This window comes from Neoarius graeffei, chromosome 15 (genome assembly GCF_027579695.1).
Source record: "Neoarius graeffei isolate fNeoGra1 chromosome 15, fNeoGra1.pri, whole genome shotgun sequence".
Lineage (NCBI taxonomy): Eukaryota > Metazoa > Chordata > Actinopteri > Siluriformes > Ariidae > Neoarius > Neoarius graeffei.
This window is the reverse complement of record NC_083583.1, coordinates 29,564,895-29,579,930: the sequence shown is the minus strand read 5'-3', so window position 1 is coordinate 29,579,930 and position 15,036 is coordinate 29,564,895. Positions and strand designations below refer to the sequence as shown.

The following is a 15,036-nucleotide window of genomic DNA, read 5'->3' as shown; positions in this document are numbered from 1 at the left end:
AACAATATGGACACATCACACAGTCTTGTGTATTGTGGTTAGATGAATCAGTATTTCAGGTCTTCTTCTGTAAGAAATGGACGCCATGTGCTTCAGACCAAAGATGAAAAGGACCATCCAGACTGTTACCAGCAACAAGTCCAAAAGCCAGGGTCTGTCATGGTATAGGGTTGTGTCAGTGCCCTTGGCAAAGGTAACTTACACTTCTGTGATGGCAGCATTAATGCAGAAAAGTACATTGTGATTTTGGAGCAATATATGCTGCCTTCAAGACATCTTTTCCAGGGATATTTCAAGAAGACAATGCAAAACTATATTCTGCACACATTACAAAGGAATGGCTGTGGAAGAAGAGGGTGTGTCCCCTCTGTCTCCAACAGAGAATGGGTGGCAATCTTTGAAACAAAATTCTGACGACAACCCCATACTGTTGCACATCTTAAGACCTGTTTGCAGGAAGAATGGGAAAAAATAACACCTGAAATGCTTCATCACTTGGTGTTTTCAGTCCCTAAACATCTTTTAAATGTTATGAAAAGGAATGGCAACATTATCAAGTATTAACTGCTTTACTGTCCCAACTTTTTTTGAAATGTGTTGCAAGAATCAAAATTGTAATGTGTTTATTTTCAAAAAACAATCAAAATCCTGAGGTAAATCATCAAATAATGTGCTGTTATGTTGTTTTAAGTGTGATACAGGTCAAAGATTATTTACAAATCATTGGTTCCAGTCTTAATTTCAATATACTGTCCCAACTTTTTTTGATTTGGTGTTGTACTTGCTTCAGATTTTTTGAGCTACATATTCTCAAATCATTGTCAAGTGGGTTTGATTTTTCACTTAAAGCAAGACGACCTTTCAATTTCATAAAATTGGTGAAATTTAGTTGCCTCTGAAATTTGTTCATTGTGATATATGTTTATTTCTGTAATATCTCACAAAATATCAGGCCATTCTGTGGCTGGGAAGCTATTTAATTTGAGGGGATTCCCGAGCAAATAATGCGCATGAAATTGCTCACTTCATGCAGTCAAGCAGACAGAGAAAGTCCGTGTGCACATGCGCACGCTTACCTTAGTCGTCATCGTCTTCATCTTTAGGGTTTTACAGCAGCTGGCATCCACAGTGTTGCATTACTGCCATCTACAGGTTTACCTTGACCGTGCATTGACAGTTACATCATTCTGTCACTAAACAAATAGCTGATCACACCGAGGTGCTCGCTGACCGCTGATATTTATTAGTTTGGTCCTGCGTTTCCTTTCCTTCACAACATAATGTCTTTTCTTTTTGCTTTCCGTTACTGTAGTCGGTCTTTCATGTTTCATTTGCACACTCACATCCTCCATTGTTCTCTCCTGCTTCAAATTTGTATCCCACAATGCCTTGTGCGAACGGGGAAAGCCTACCACATGATGCATAACATAGTATCTTGAATCAGGTCATGGTGAAGCAGGAAAAAATAGTGGAAAATTTAGGGCCACATGGCCCTTAATTCATTAATTGTTCTATTAGGGGAAAAAAACGAATAAAATTGGAAGTCTTTGATTCAAATTCAGTAGCTTTTGTTCCACTAAACAAAAATAATTGGGTGTCAGGGAAAATTCTTTTTATGACCTACACTTGAAAAATCTGAAAGGCAGTCTACCTTTAACTGCCCATTGAGACTCGGCTTCTGATCAGAAGATTGTGAGCTGAAATCCCTGGACTGTTTGAAATCCAATGTAATTGTCTTATTCTTGTCCATCTTTATGTTTAGAATGGACTTTGGATCACTTTGGATAAAAGCTTCCACCAAATGAATAAATATTAGTGATTATTCCAGATTTGAAATTTTCAGTTATTTACAGTCTTTGTTGAATATATGTTGGAATGAAACAAAATGCTTTTATTGTACTGTTTGCCTAAATACAAAATAGAGCCCTTTATATAATCCCACATAATGTATTCCACCAGCTTCCAATGAATAAATGATGACCTTCTAGACCATTGGCATCTGTTGACTTGTTTGTCTCTTGTCAGCAAGACAAGTTGGTGTGGCCTATTCTGAAGTCTACATGGGGGAACAATGCTCAGGGCAGCGATTTGTAAGAGCATTCCAGATGGAAGGATCAAAAAGCAGTTACTTTAAAGTGCCTTGAATGGTTCAATTGATGGACACTCCAGATGCTCCTGAGATTGTTTGCACAATTACTACTTTAAATGATCTGGCAATAATGATGCAGGTAACATTTATTATCACCTTATTACAGCAGCACACTCACTGAAAGACAAGCAACACCAATCATGCTTCCTAATTCCTACTAGAGTCAAGAACTTTAAATCCATAATCATGCCATGTGCCTTCTAGCAAAGATGGTAAACAGAAAATCTGCACTGCCTGCTGCAGCTGACTACTGTATACAAAACAGCTCTGCCATTTGTTCCTTGGTGTAATTTGTAGTGTTGGGTTTATGACCATAGCCACAAGTCAAGACCGAGACAAGAGCAACACCACCATGGGTCCATGTCAAGTCCGAGACCAGATGCTCAGATGTGTTAATTTGCTGATTGTACCTTTCTAACCTTTGTTTACAGCTAAAAAAAATGCAGACAGCAAAAATGTTATGTTTATTTATTTACATTTTATAACTTTTAGCTCTGCGTCCATTTGTTGGTCCTTTCAAAACAGACTTTCATTTACTGCCAACTAATTACCTTATAATGTATAGCCAAACTATACATTAGCTCAGTTACAAAAACATTTTAGAAGAGCAAATGTTCACAGAACAAAGCACAAAGGTGGGGTTTACATTAGACCGTATCAGCAGATCATCAGATTAACGTTTTTAAAACGATTAGTGTGCACACAGCAACACCAATACACGATTTGCGTGCACACAGCAACACCAATACACGGATACGCTCGGCTCCGCAGGCATCCTGCGCTCCAAATCACTCCGCCCTGAACAGCGAGTGCCCTCTGGAGGGTGTGCACTCCGGCCCTGCGCAGCTCACAGAGCGCGCGAGTGAAGCGCACGAGCAGTGATTCGGGACTGAGCCGCTGTGTGTGTGATCTCAGTGCATATCGGGCATGCGCGTCACTTACCACTTGCAAGTGGAAGGATGGCAAGCCTAAAGACAATCATAACTACACAATGGGCAGTATTTGCATCAGTATTTGCAGTATTTTCATACTTTTATACTCTTTAATGAAAGGTGATACAAGGCGGAAGTCCGCGCCGTTTTTCAGCAGTCGCGTCACATGACCAACGCCAGCGAATCAGGAAGGTGGATGTCACAGTGACGTTGTCCAATGACGACGCCAGCTAGAGCTCAGCACAGCGTATCCGCGTATTCTCAATGTTTACACAGCACCGGACCAGACACGATCTGGATTGAATACGTGGACCCTGGCGGATTCCCGTTTCCCGGCGTTTCCAGGCGGTTTAATGTAAACGGACAGTGCATCCGCGAAGAAAACAAGACAGATACGGTCTAATGTAAACTTGGCCAAAGTCATAATCACTTCACAGTGCACCGCAGCCACTATGAATCTGAATCATTTTTAATCACCAAACTGGTCGAATGTTTGTAGTTAATTGTTTTATTAGGGTTTTTTTTTTTTTTTGGGGGGGGGAGTAATACAGCAACTTTTTAAACAATATAAACAGGGCTTTCTGATATATTAGTAGCTTATTCTGTACAAAGACAAAAAATTAACAGCATCTAATCTTTAATGTGAACTTTTTTCAATTATAATAAAATTGGATGTTCTGTTACTTTTAAGAATTTAAATAAATAAAATGACAGTTATTTTAATCAGGCACAAAGCCTATATGGTCATAAAATATTGAATGTAAAGGCAGACTATTAAAAAAATTATCTTTGGTTCTTGCAAGCATATGTGAAAACATTACATTATTGTGAGCTCAAAATCTACTACATTAAGAATCTGGTGAAATACTCTTGTTTACTTTCTATAGAAATCTTTTGTATATATTTTACTGTACAGTGTTTGTGGGGACAAACTTGAGTTCAGTCAAGTTCCCGGGAATCCCTGACCGTGTTAGTACAACCGTACAAAGGCAACATTTCTATGCATCAACAAACAAAGAAATGTCACTCTGTTACACTGTTTTTACACAGCTAAACTTCTTGATCTTTATTTACAATTCTTTAAAGAAAAATAACACCAGTACGAGCTTGTGAATCATTTGAATAGACAAATATCCGATATCTAAATATAAAAATTGGCCATGATTGGACATGTATTAATCTCATTGTGTATCATTTCTTTATAGATCATTTTCTTATTCTAGGATTAGGTGTTATTGATACAAAAAAAGGATAAATCGCATGGCATTTCCAAAAGCCTGGAAGATGCACATAAATTATTATTTCCTATAATATTCCTCTTTTCTTTCCCCTGTCGTTCAGTGGGCTTCTTTCACATGGATATACTGGTATCCATTAGAAAAATGCATTGATAGGCTTTGCTGGCTTATTGTAGGCATGTTTGAAACTCATAACAGATTGTCTATTATTGGCTAGTAGCCATTGTCCATCAGCCCAGTGTTCTTAATGTTCTTAGTGACAAGAGCTGAGTGCCTGATGAAAAGCAGTGGATGTAGCCTAACACAACAAAATTGGTAGAAATACATATATATATATATATATATATATATATATATATATATGAGAAAACACAATTTATCAAAGTTGCACTGAGTCAAATCTGATTATAAAACGTGCATACCCAAATGCCAACACTTTCCTTATTCATCAATATTATCTCTGGATAATATGTATAATCGAACTTGTATCCAGTCAGACTGCGTGCAAATTTGAGTATGAAATGCTTCATTCGCGGTTAATCAACATCCGTATCGATAATTACAGCATATATAATAAGTGGAGTAGTATAGTTGGAGTTTAGTGTCACAATGTAATTTGTAAATGTGAATTGGACCCTTGGGCAGATGGGCTGTTCAAAGATGCATAGATAATTGTGCTAAATAGCTAATATTTAAGATCAAAATGGGCCATACTTGGACACAGAGTAATACTGATAAGGTTTCCATGAATCACATGCTTTCACACTTCAGTCAGACTGAAATCTAACAGTCTGGTGTGCTGAATATGAAAATTAGCTCTACACTTGACCACAAACATCCTGTATTGTTCCATGTTTCCACTGTTTTATGCAAAGCATGGTTGGTGCATCAAAATCACAAATCTGTATGCTGTTTCCTTCAAGGCACAGTCTTCAGCAGTCACTAACCACACACATTCTTATGTAATGCATCAGAGCTCTGCAAAACTTTGCATCTTAGCAAGTGACAATATTCTGAATATAATAAAATTTATCTCAAATTTCCTTTTATAAGATTACAGTAAAACAAATCTAACATTAATAATCCTATTTGTAGACATTTTTACTCTTTCAAAGTATAATTTTTTTTATTCTATTGACAGATAATTTTGCTTCTTTCTTGTAATAAGTGCTTCAAATTAGTTAACTATCTGCCAATAAAACAAGCCTGAAGTAATTTGACAAATTACATTTCAGATATTTAGCAGATGCTCTTATTCAGAGCAACGTACAACATACCCAGAGCAGCCTGGGGAGCAGTTGGGGGGGTTAAATGCCTTGCTTAAGGGCACTTCAGCCATTCCTGCTGGTCCAGGGAATCAAACCACCAACCTTTTGGTCCCAAAGCTGCTTCTCTAATCATTAGGCCATGGCTTCCTCCATGGCTTCAAATATGTCTAGAAATAGATTTAATAAACTTGTAATAGTTTTACTGTAATCTAACTATAATAGGAATTACTAGATATATTTTTCCAGTATATTCAAGATATTTTCAATAATAATAATAATCCATATCTACATCAATATAATCCTGACATTTAAAATTGCATGAGATGACCAGTACAGGTGGGATTTGCCACTGAAAACTATGTTTCCTAAAATTAAGTCCTTTCACACTTTTCAAGCTATCTGGGTGTAATTTCTGAATTTAGCTCTGTTCTGCTTTCTTTCTCCTCACAATTGCTGTGAATGACCCATCAGCAAGACCTTTTAGGACAGTCAAAGCCTCAAGACGTGAAATGCCTTGCACTGTGGCGCCCTGGACCTGCAGCAGCTCATCACCAACCTGAAGACCGTTCTGCTCCGCTGTACTGCCTATCAACACACGCAAACATACTCATTACAGCAAAATGCCTTTTGAAAGAATACTTTTGCCCAAGAAAGAAAATTGCTTCCTCCAAATGTAGTGGATCAGCCAAAATATACAGTCTTTGGTACCTAATGTTTGTTTCATTAGCAGTGAGGCTGATATACAGTGGTGCTTGAAAGTTTGTGAACCCTTTAGAATTTTCTATATTTCTGCATAAATATGACCGAAAACATCATCAGATTTTCACACAAGTCTGAAAAGTAGATAAAGAGAACCCAGTTAAACAAATGAGACAAAAATATTATACTTGGTCATTTATTTATTGAGGAAAATGACCCAATATTACATATCTGTGAGTGGCAAAAGTATGTGAACCTTTGCTTTCAGTATCTGGTGTGACCCCCTTGTGCAGCAATAACTGCAACTAAACGTTTCTGGTAACTGTTGATCAGTCCTGCACACCAGCCTGGAGGAATTTTAGCCCATTCCTCTGAACAAAACAGCTTCAACTCTGGGATGTTGGTAGGTTTTCTCACATGAACTGCTCACTTCAGGTCCTTCCACAACATTTGGATTGGATTAAGGTCAGGACTTTGACTTGGCCATTCCAAAACATTAACTTTATTCTTCTTTAACCATTCTTTGGTAGAACGACTTGTGTGCTTAGGGTCGTTGTCTTGCTGCATGACCCACCTTCTCTTGAGATTCAGTTCATGGACAGATGTCCTGACATTTTCCTTTAGAATTCACTGGTATAATTCAGAATTCATTGTTCCATCAATGATGGCAAGCCGTCCTGGCCCAGATGCAGCAAAACAGGCCCAAACCATGATACTACCACCACCATGTTTCACAGCTGGGATAAGGTTCTTATGCTGGAATGCAGTGGTTTCCTTTCTGCAAACATAATGCTTCTCATTTAAACCAAAATTCTATTTTGGTCTCATCCATCCACAGAACATTTTTTCCAATAGCCTTCTGGCTTGTCCACATGATCTTTAGCAAACTGCAGACAAGCAGCAATGTTCTTTTTGGAGAGCAGTGGCTTTCTCCTTGCAACTCTGCCATGCAGACCACTGTTGTTCAGTGTTCTCCTGATGGTGGACTCATGAACATTAACATTAGCCAATGTGAGAGAGGCCTTCAGTTGCTTAGAAGTTACCCTGGGGTCCTTTGTGACCTCGCCGACTATTACACGCCTTACTCTTGGAGTGATCATTGTTGGTCGACCACTCCTGGGGAGGGTAACAATGGTCTTGAATTTCCTCCATTTGTACACAGTCTGTCTGACTGTGGATTGGTGGAGTCCAAACTCTTTACAGATGGTTTTGTAACCTTTTCCAGCCTGATAAGCATCAACAACGCTATTTCTGAGGTCCTCAGAAACCTCCTTTGTTCGTGCCATGATACATTTCCACAAACATGTGTTGTGAAGATCAGACTTTGATCGATCCCTGTTCTTTAAATAAAACAGGGTGCCCACTCACACCTGATTGCCATCCCAATTGATTGAAAACACCTGACTCTAATTTCACCTTCAAATTAACTGCTAATCCGAGAGGTTCACATACTTTTGCCACTCAGAGATATGTAATATTGGATTATTTTCCTCAGTAGATAAATGACCAAGTATAATATTTTTGTCTCATTTGTTTAACTGGGTTCTCTTTATCTACTTTTAGGACTTGTGTGAAAATCTGATGATGTTTTAAGTCATATTTATTCAGAAATATAGAAAATTCTAAAGGGTTCACAAACTTTCAAGCACCACTGTAGCTAGCAAGTAGGGAAAGCTTATAACACATTGTTTGAGTCTGTACTACATCCCATTTACGAGTGTGTAATGATTTAGCCATCAGTGATTTATGCTAAATTGGTTGCTGACTGACTACTAGGGCACAGGTTTCAAGCTCCAGGCTCACAGTCCAAACATAGCACCCTGCCTTATTTCATCTGGCACATGCAAACATGCAAAAAAGAATACTTACAAGTTATATGTTAATATAATATTAAGACCTACTGCTTTTTTACACTTACATTTTTGTTCCAGCATTTTTACACTACACCAGTTCACACCAGACCCACAGCATAGCATTCTGCACACGCATCTCATAGTTCTGAAATGCTGGTTAAAATCAACACCTACCTGCTGTGCCTGCTGCACTGAATTCACACTCACATCAAACCACTTGTAAACATGTCCGGTCTTGGCTTATAAAGTTTAGTTGTGTGTTAAATTAAATGCACAACTTTTAAGAAACTGAATGATGGTACCTGTGTAGATTCTGTTGATGACCAAAGGCTTGTCTCCATGAATAGAGCCTTTTCCTCCCTCCAGCCCAAAACCCACTCCACCTGTGTTTTTCTCCAACTCTAGAGTCAGGACGTCTCCACTCTCATCTCCTGAAGCAGAAAATGATATAGCCTGGCCTTGATGTCATACAGTTTAATAGCAATTATATTAAATGTCAGTGAAAGGATGATATATAATCCTTTTACACAGGCTGATTATCTGAGGGGGGGAAAAAAGAACAGTATACACTGCAGTTAATGATGTGTAGCTGTATGGTACCTGTGAAGCTCTGTTCTGTGCCAATACTGCTGCTGGCCTCAGTAGTGCTAGCATCTATGCTACTCTCTGCCTCTTTATTCTTGCACACAACCACCACTGCCTGCTTCAGTTCCCGTGCCTGCCGGAGTGCTGCTGTAGCATCACTGTGCTTCACGTTCTTCAGTGTCTGTCCATTGATGGACAGCACCTCATCTCCTTTCTCAATGGTGCCTTCCAGAGCAGCTAAGCCTTGGGGAAAGATTTTGTGAACCTGCAAGATGTAAGAAAAATTTCAGATATCACAAATGATGGGAATGAATGACTAACCTAGCAAATTATGACAAGTTTTGATCCAGAAGCATGTGTTATGAACTTAAAGCAGCACTGAGGACTAATAAGTGCTGTTTTAAAATGTACTTCGCTTCCATGCATTAATGGAGCTAAAAGTGAACTGGGTGGGTCAGTTCTCCAAACTTTATCTGATTAGATCTTCTGAGATTGGATTACAGCCCTGATGTAGCCTGCAGGATAGATTTGGAAATTGAATCCAATCCAGAAAAGAAGTGGTTTTCCGTGAAAAACTGGTTTTCAGTAACTCATTGCTGGCTAGTTTGTTTTTATAAGACCCCAATTAGCTGTCAGTCAACATTATTCAAAGTGAACCATGCGGTCTGGTGGAGATGATTAGTCATGCTGTAGTGGATGCTAACATGGACGTAAAGGTCTTACTTACTGTAGTTGCTTTGTTCTGATCAATACCACCAGCAATAGTGAAACCTAAGCCAGCTCCCTCCTCCTTGTGCAGAATCACGACATGGATCTCTTCCAGTTGCTGCATGAGAGTAATGGTAAATCTGTCAGCAATGATATTCAAGACACTTAAACATATGAGGTCCAAATGAATCTAAAAGTTTATGTGCTACTACACAGGTAATTTAGTGCTGTTGTTGTAATCCATTTGCCAGATGGAGTTGTATATGGTGTATATGGTGAGAACGATGAGCATTCAGGAAGAGATCCCACTTTTATAGCTATGTACATAACAGCTGCGTCTAGGAAGAGTTTCAGATCCTTCACAGTGAACACGACAAGGTATGGGTTTTTTTGTTGTTGTTGTTTTTTTAACTTGCTTATAAGACTGCAAGGCTCACAGCTCGACATAACCCTTATCATTTTTTTTTTCTAAAGGGAGCTTCTCTTCTATCCCGTGTCTCATTATATGTCAAGGGTTTGGTCAATGACTTCCTATCAAAAGAGTTCTTGTGGTACATTCAATTCAGGAAGTTGTCAATCATGTTAGTGATACACAGGTAAAAGAGCTACTAAACGTGTGTGCAGATATCCAGCCTCAACAAAAGAAATGCCTACAGACATTCAGCATAGCCAAGATCCTTTGGGAAAATAGGCATCGCTGTCAAAGTGTAGAAGCTGCACTTTACCAAAGGCAATGAAAGGGAGGAAGGAGAATAATACACGAAGAGAGGCTTGAAAGCTTGAGGAGAATGTTTCCTCTGCTACTAAGGGATCTTGATATAATGACAACTATTTTATGTGCTCTGTGATAGCAATTAATGGTCCACCATTTCTTACTGCAGCTGCTAATGTGTTTCTCTCTCCAGCCTGCTGCACTAAGGCAGGCTCTTTACAGATAAGGGCTGACTTTGCTATAGATCTCAGTACGCTGATAATTACATTGGAGCTAAATGCACTCCCAAGTATTAACGCCATGTATTTCAGTGCTTATCCTTATCCTGCAACTCACTTCAGCAATTTTTTTTTTAAATACCTCTTAGATTATTACTTTGAGGAATTAAGGTTGGGTGATATGAAAGGAAATATAACACCACCTGACATACAGTTATAGGAAAATAATCAGTGCCAGGTTGTGATGCCGTTTCCACTCTGAAGCTGTTTATTTTACAATAAAAGCACATCCCAAAGTGTTTTATTCCTCTTATACCTCAGCATTGTCATAGTATTAATAAAATAATGCCTATTCATAATGTTTATCAATTTATGTTTACATTTACATCTGCAAAACAAGATAGTTCCCGCTATTACGCATGTCATGAGAGCTATAACCAGTCACTCCCTCACCTCTCTTGAATTTAATAAGAATAAAATCTACCCTGCTTTCTATTTTGAAGAATTCCATGTGCCTGAAAAGTTACAGCTTAACCACTAAATGTTACAAAGCACTGACACTGGAGGCTCCTTCCAAAAATACTTTCTCTTCACGGAAACCATCACCATATCAATGGCTATGTGGATTTTTTTTAAATCCATTTATTTGGACTGTCCAACATACAAGTCTATAGTAACCTATAGAAACACGAATGTATTTGAACAAGCACATTGATATAAACCTTGCAGCTGTAACTACTGGCTAATCTCATGTACATTTCATAGTACATGTATAGCTACAGTGTGTGTCACAGTATTAATGTTTGTTTACAGTGCCAGCAAAGCCACATTAATATATTTAAGAAATGAAACAATTGGTACACAAACAGGCTCAAACATTTTCACTGTAAGCAAGGAACAGTGGTGTTATAAAAGTACTGGTGATGACCTTGATACTACTAGAGAAGCCCTCTGGAGTATCAATTATGATAATATAGTCAAATTGCACACCACTATGAGACACCATGTAAAACTCAGGTTATGATGATGGCTTCGTCCTGTTGGCGCTGTGGGAGACGGCTGCCTCTCCAGTAGCTCTGTAGTTTTTAGCATTTTAAACCTTTCTTTTTTACTTTTTGTTTTACGAAGACATAGTGTGTTTTTCTTCATATCCCATGGATATTGTTAATTTTAACACGCAACCAGGAGCCAGTTTTCTCGCTTATTCGAGAGAGGAGTTGCTGGCCCTGAAAACAATGGGACGAGCCGGGATACGACACCGCATCCCGGCAGAGCTGAGGAGGAAACCCAGGGGCTGCAAAGCTGGGGCTAAGCTAAAGGCTAGGCTAGTGGACAACCGGCGGCGCTGCAAACCATCCATTCCCTCTGTTATTATGGGGAATGTGAACTCGCTGCCAAACAAGGTCGACGAGCTATCCGCACTCAACAACCAGCGGATTTACCGGGAAAGCAACTTGTTTATCTTTATGGAGACATGGCTAACCCACCTTGTACCGGATGCTAACGTGGACCTGCGGGGATTCACTGCTGTGAGAGCCGACAGAGACACTAAAGCATGTGGGAAAAGCAAAGGTCAGGGACTCATCATCTATGTGAACAACCACTGGTGTAACCGGGGACATATCTCCATAAAGACAGTTTTATGTTGCCCGGACTTGGAGCTGCTAGCCATTAGCCTGTGGCCATATTATCTGCTGAGGGAGTTCAGTCATGTGATCATCATCTGTGTTTACATCCCTCCGAGGGCAGATGCAGCCGCTGCATGTGAGAGGATTCACTCTGTTGCAGCAAGGCTGCAGACACAGCACCCTGAGGCATTTATGATTATTTCTGGGGACTTTAATCACACCACTTTGGACTCTACTTTGGCTGCTTTTTACTAGGTTGTGAACTGTCCAACAAGGAACAACAGGACAATTGACTTGCTGTATGCTAATGTGAGGGATGCATACAGAGTCACACCCCTCCCCCCACTAGGGAAGTCTGACCATAACCTGGTTCATCTACAGCCGAAGTACACCCCCCTGGTTCAAAGGCAGCCTGCAACAACTAGCTCCATCAGGAGGTGGTCCCCTGAAATGGAAGATGCCCTCAGAGACTGTTATGACACCACGGACTGGGATGTGCTGCTTAGCCCACACTGTGAGGGCATAGAGGGGCTGACACACTGTCTAATGGATTACCTCAACTTCTGTGCAGACGTGGTCTCCCCCGCTAAGACTGTACGGTGTTACCCTAATAAGAAGCCATGGGTAACACAGGAAGTCAAAGCTGTTCTCAACAGGAAGAAGGCCGCCTTCAGGAGCAGGGACAGGGAGGCGATGAAAGCAGCACAGCAGGAGGTGAAATGCTGCATGAGGGAAGCTAAGGACAGCTACAGGAGAAAGGTGGAGCAGAAGCTGAAGGAGAACAGCATGATGGAGGTCTGGGAAGGTGTGAAAACCATCACAGGCCACAATACAAAGACCAGAGTTGTAGGGGGGACAGTGGAGAGGGTGAACGAGCTGAATGACTTTTTCAACTGGTTCAACCAGTCCACGTCCCCCCACCCTCCCCCTCACTGCAGCCATCTCTCCTTCTTCCCTCAATACACCTCCCCCCAGCAATTGCAGCAGCCCCCTCCTTCTCCTCCCCTACCTCAACACAGACTCCTCCATGCATCACTGCAGACCAAGTCAGAGGTCAACTGAGGAAGCTTCACCCCAGGAAAGCAGCAGGCCTGGATAAGGTGTGTCCTCGACTACTGAAGACCTGCGCTGCTGAACTGGGTGAACCACTCCAGCATATCGTCAACCTCAACCTGCAGCTGGGGAGAGTGCCCACCCTCTGGAAGGCATCATGCATCGTTCCAGTTCCTAAGAAGAACCGGCCCAGAGAGCTGAACTACTTCTGACTGGTGGCACTCACTTCACATCTGATGAAGGCATTGGAGCGGCTCTTCCTCAGCCTCCTCAGACCCCAGGTACAACATGCCCAGGACTGTCTGAGTTTGCGTACCGGGCAGGTGTTGGTGTGGAAGACGCTATCCTTTACCTGCTACACTGAGCCCACTTGCATCTGGATAAGGGAAATGGCACAGTGAGGATCCTCATTTTGGACTTCCCAAGTGCCTTCAATACCATCCAGCCCCTTATGTTTCAGGATAAACTGAACAGGATGCGAGTGGACCCTTGCCTGGTCACCTGGATCTCCAGCTACCTTACTGACAGGCCACAGTACGTCAGGCTGAAGGACATCACGTCTGACACTGTGATTAGCAGCACCGGAGCACCCCAGGGCACGATGCTGGCCCCTCTTCTCTTCACCCTGTACACCGCAGACTTCTGCTACAACTTGATGTGTCACATTCGGAAGTTCGCCGATGACACAGCCATAGCGGGGTGTATCAGAGACAACAGAGAGGAGGAGTATAGGAGCCTGGTGAGGGACTTTGCCATTTGGTGCAATAGGAATCATCTGCAGCTCAACACCTCGAAGACCAAGGAGCTGGTCATTGACTTTGGGAGGTCCAGACCAAGGTCACGCCCAGTTCTGATCGAGGGAGTCGAGGTGGAGGCTGTGGATTCCTACAAGTACCTCAGGCTGTGGCTGGACAGCAAGCTGGACTGGACTTGCAACACCAACCACCTGTACAGGAAGGTACAGAGCAGGCTGTACTTCCTGAGTAGGCTGCAGTCCTTTAACATCTGCAGGAAACTCCTGTGGATGTTCTATCAGTCTGTGGTCGCCAGTGTCCTGTTTTACACTGTGGTGTGCTGGGGGGGCAGCACATCCAAGAAGGACACATCCAGGCTTGACAAATTGATCAGGTGGGCCGGCTCTGTGGTCGGCATGATGCTGGACTCTATGGTGACAGTGGCAGAGAAGAGGACTATGGACAAACTACTGAACATCATGGACAATGCTAGTCACCCTCTGCACACTGTCATCAGTAACCAGAGGAGTCTGTTCAGTGGCAGAATGCTCCTTCCCAAGTGCAGGACTAACAGACTTAAAAGTCCTTTATCCCTCATGCCATCAGACTGTACAGCTCCTCTCTGGGGGGGAGGAGGGGTAACAGGAGGACAGAGGATGGGAAGGAGCAGTAGCCTAGCCTGACAAAAAGCAATACTGGACAATGTGGAATATAAATGTGCAATACCTCTCCTGCTAGATTTTTTTTCCATATTTTATTTTTTATATTTGTATACAGGTATGTTAATAATTAATTTATCTAGAAGTTTTCTCTATTTTCTTTCTCTGTTTATTCTGTAATGATGCTGCTGGAATTTTAATTTCCCTGAGGGAACCCTCCCAAAGGGATCAATAAAGTTTTATCTATCTATCTATCTATCTATCTATCTATCTATCTATCTATCTATCTATCTATGCATGAAGTTTACAGAGCTGAATGAAAAATCAAGAATATGCAATAGCTTGCAGCTTGCGTTAGTAACATTTTATCATTCGATCATTGTAAAAGTCACCTTTAAGGTGTCCTCATCAAGATCCTTGACCTCCTGGATCAGTCGCTGGATCTCCTGAGGTGGAAGTGCTGAGATCACAGTCTGGGCACACACTGCAGAAGGTGTGGTGAGAAGTCGTTCAGATGTGGAGTCAGCCTTCTCACTCTCTTCTCCTCTCTCAATAGTGCACTCTCTCAGCTCAGCCAGGCTTTGAGCCAAATCAAAAACA

The 15,036-nt window shown here is 41.2% G+C and overlaps 1 protein-coding gene across 1 annotated transcript in view; it reads right to left on the bottom strand.

Moving 5' to 3' along the window:
* Window positions 1-4,120: 4,120 nt before the first annotated feature.
* il16 (interleukin 16) overlaps window positions 4,121-15,036 on the bottom strand; it is a 46,921-nt gene continuing 36,005 nt past the window's right edge. The window contains exons 18-22 of the mRNA XM_060941119.1: window positions 14,829-15,015; window positions 9,452-9,550; window positions 8,740-8,989; window positions 8,442-8,570; window positions 4,121-6,172 (exon numbers count right to left, since the gene is read on the bottom strand). Coding sequence (XP_060797102.1) covers window positions 6,006-6,172; window positions 8,442-8,570; window positions 8,740-8,989; window positions 9,452-9,550; window positions 14,829-15,015 — 832 coding nt within the window. The 3' untranslated portion in view covers window positions 4,121-6,005. The remainder of the gene's footprint in view (window positions 6,173-8,441; window positions 8,571-8,739; window positions 8,990-9,451; window positions 9,551-14,828; window positions 15,016-15,036) is intronic.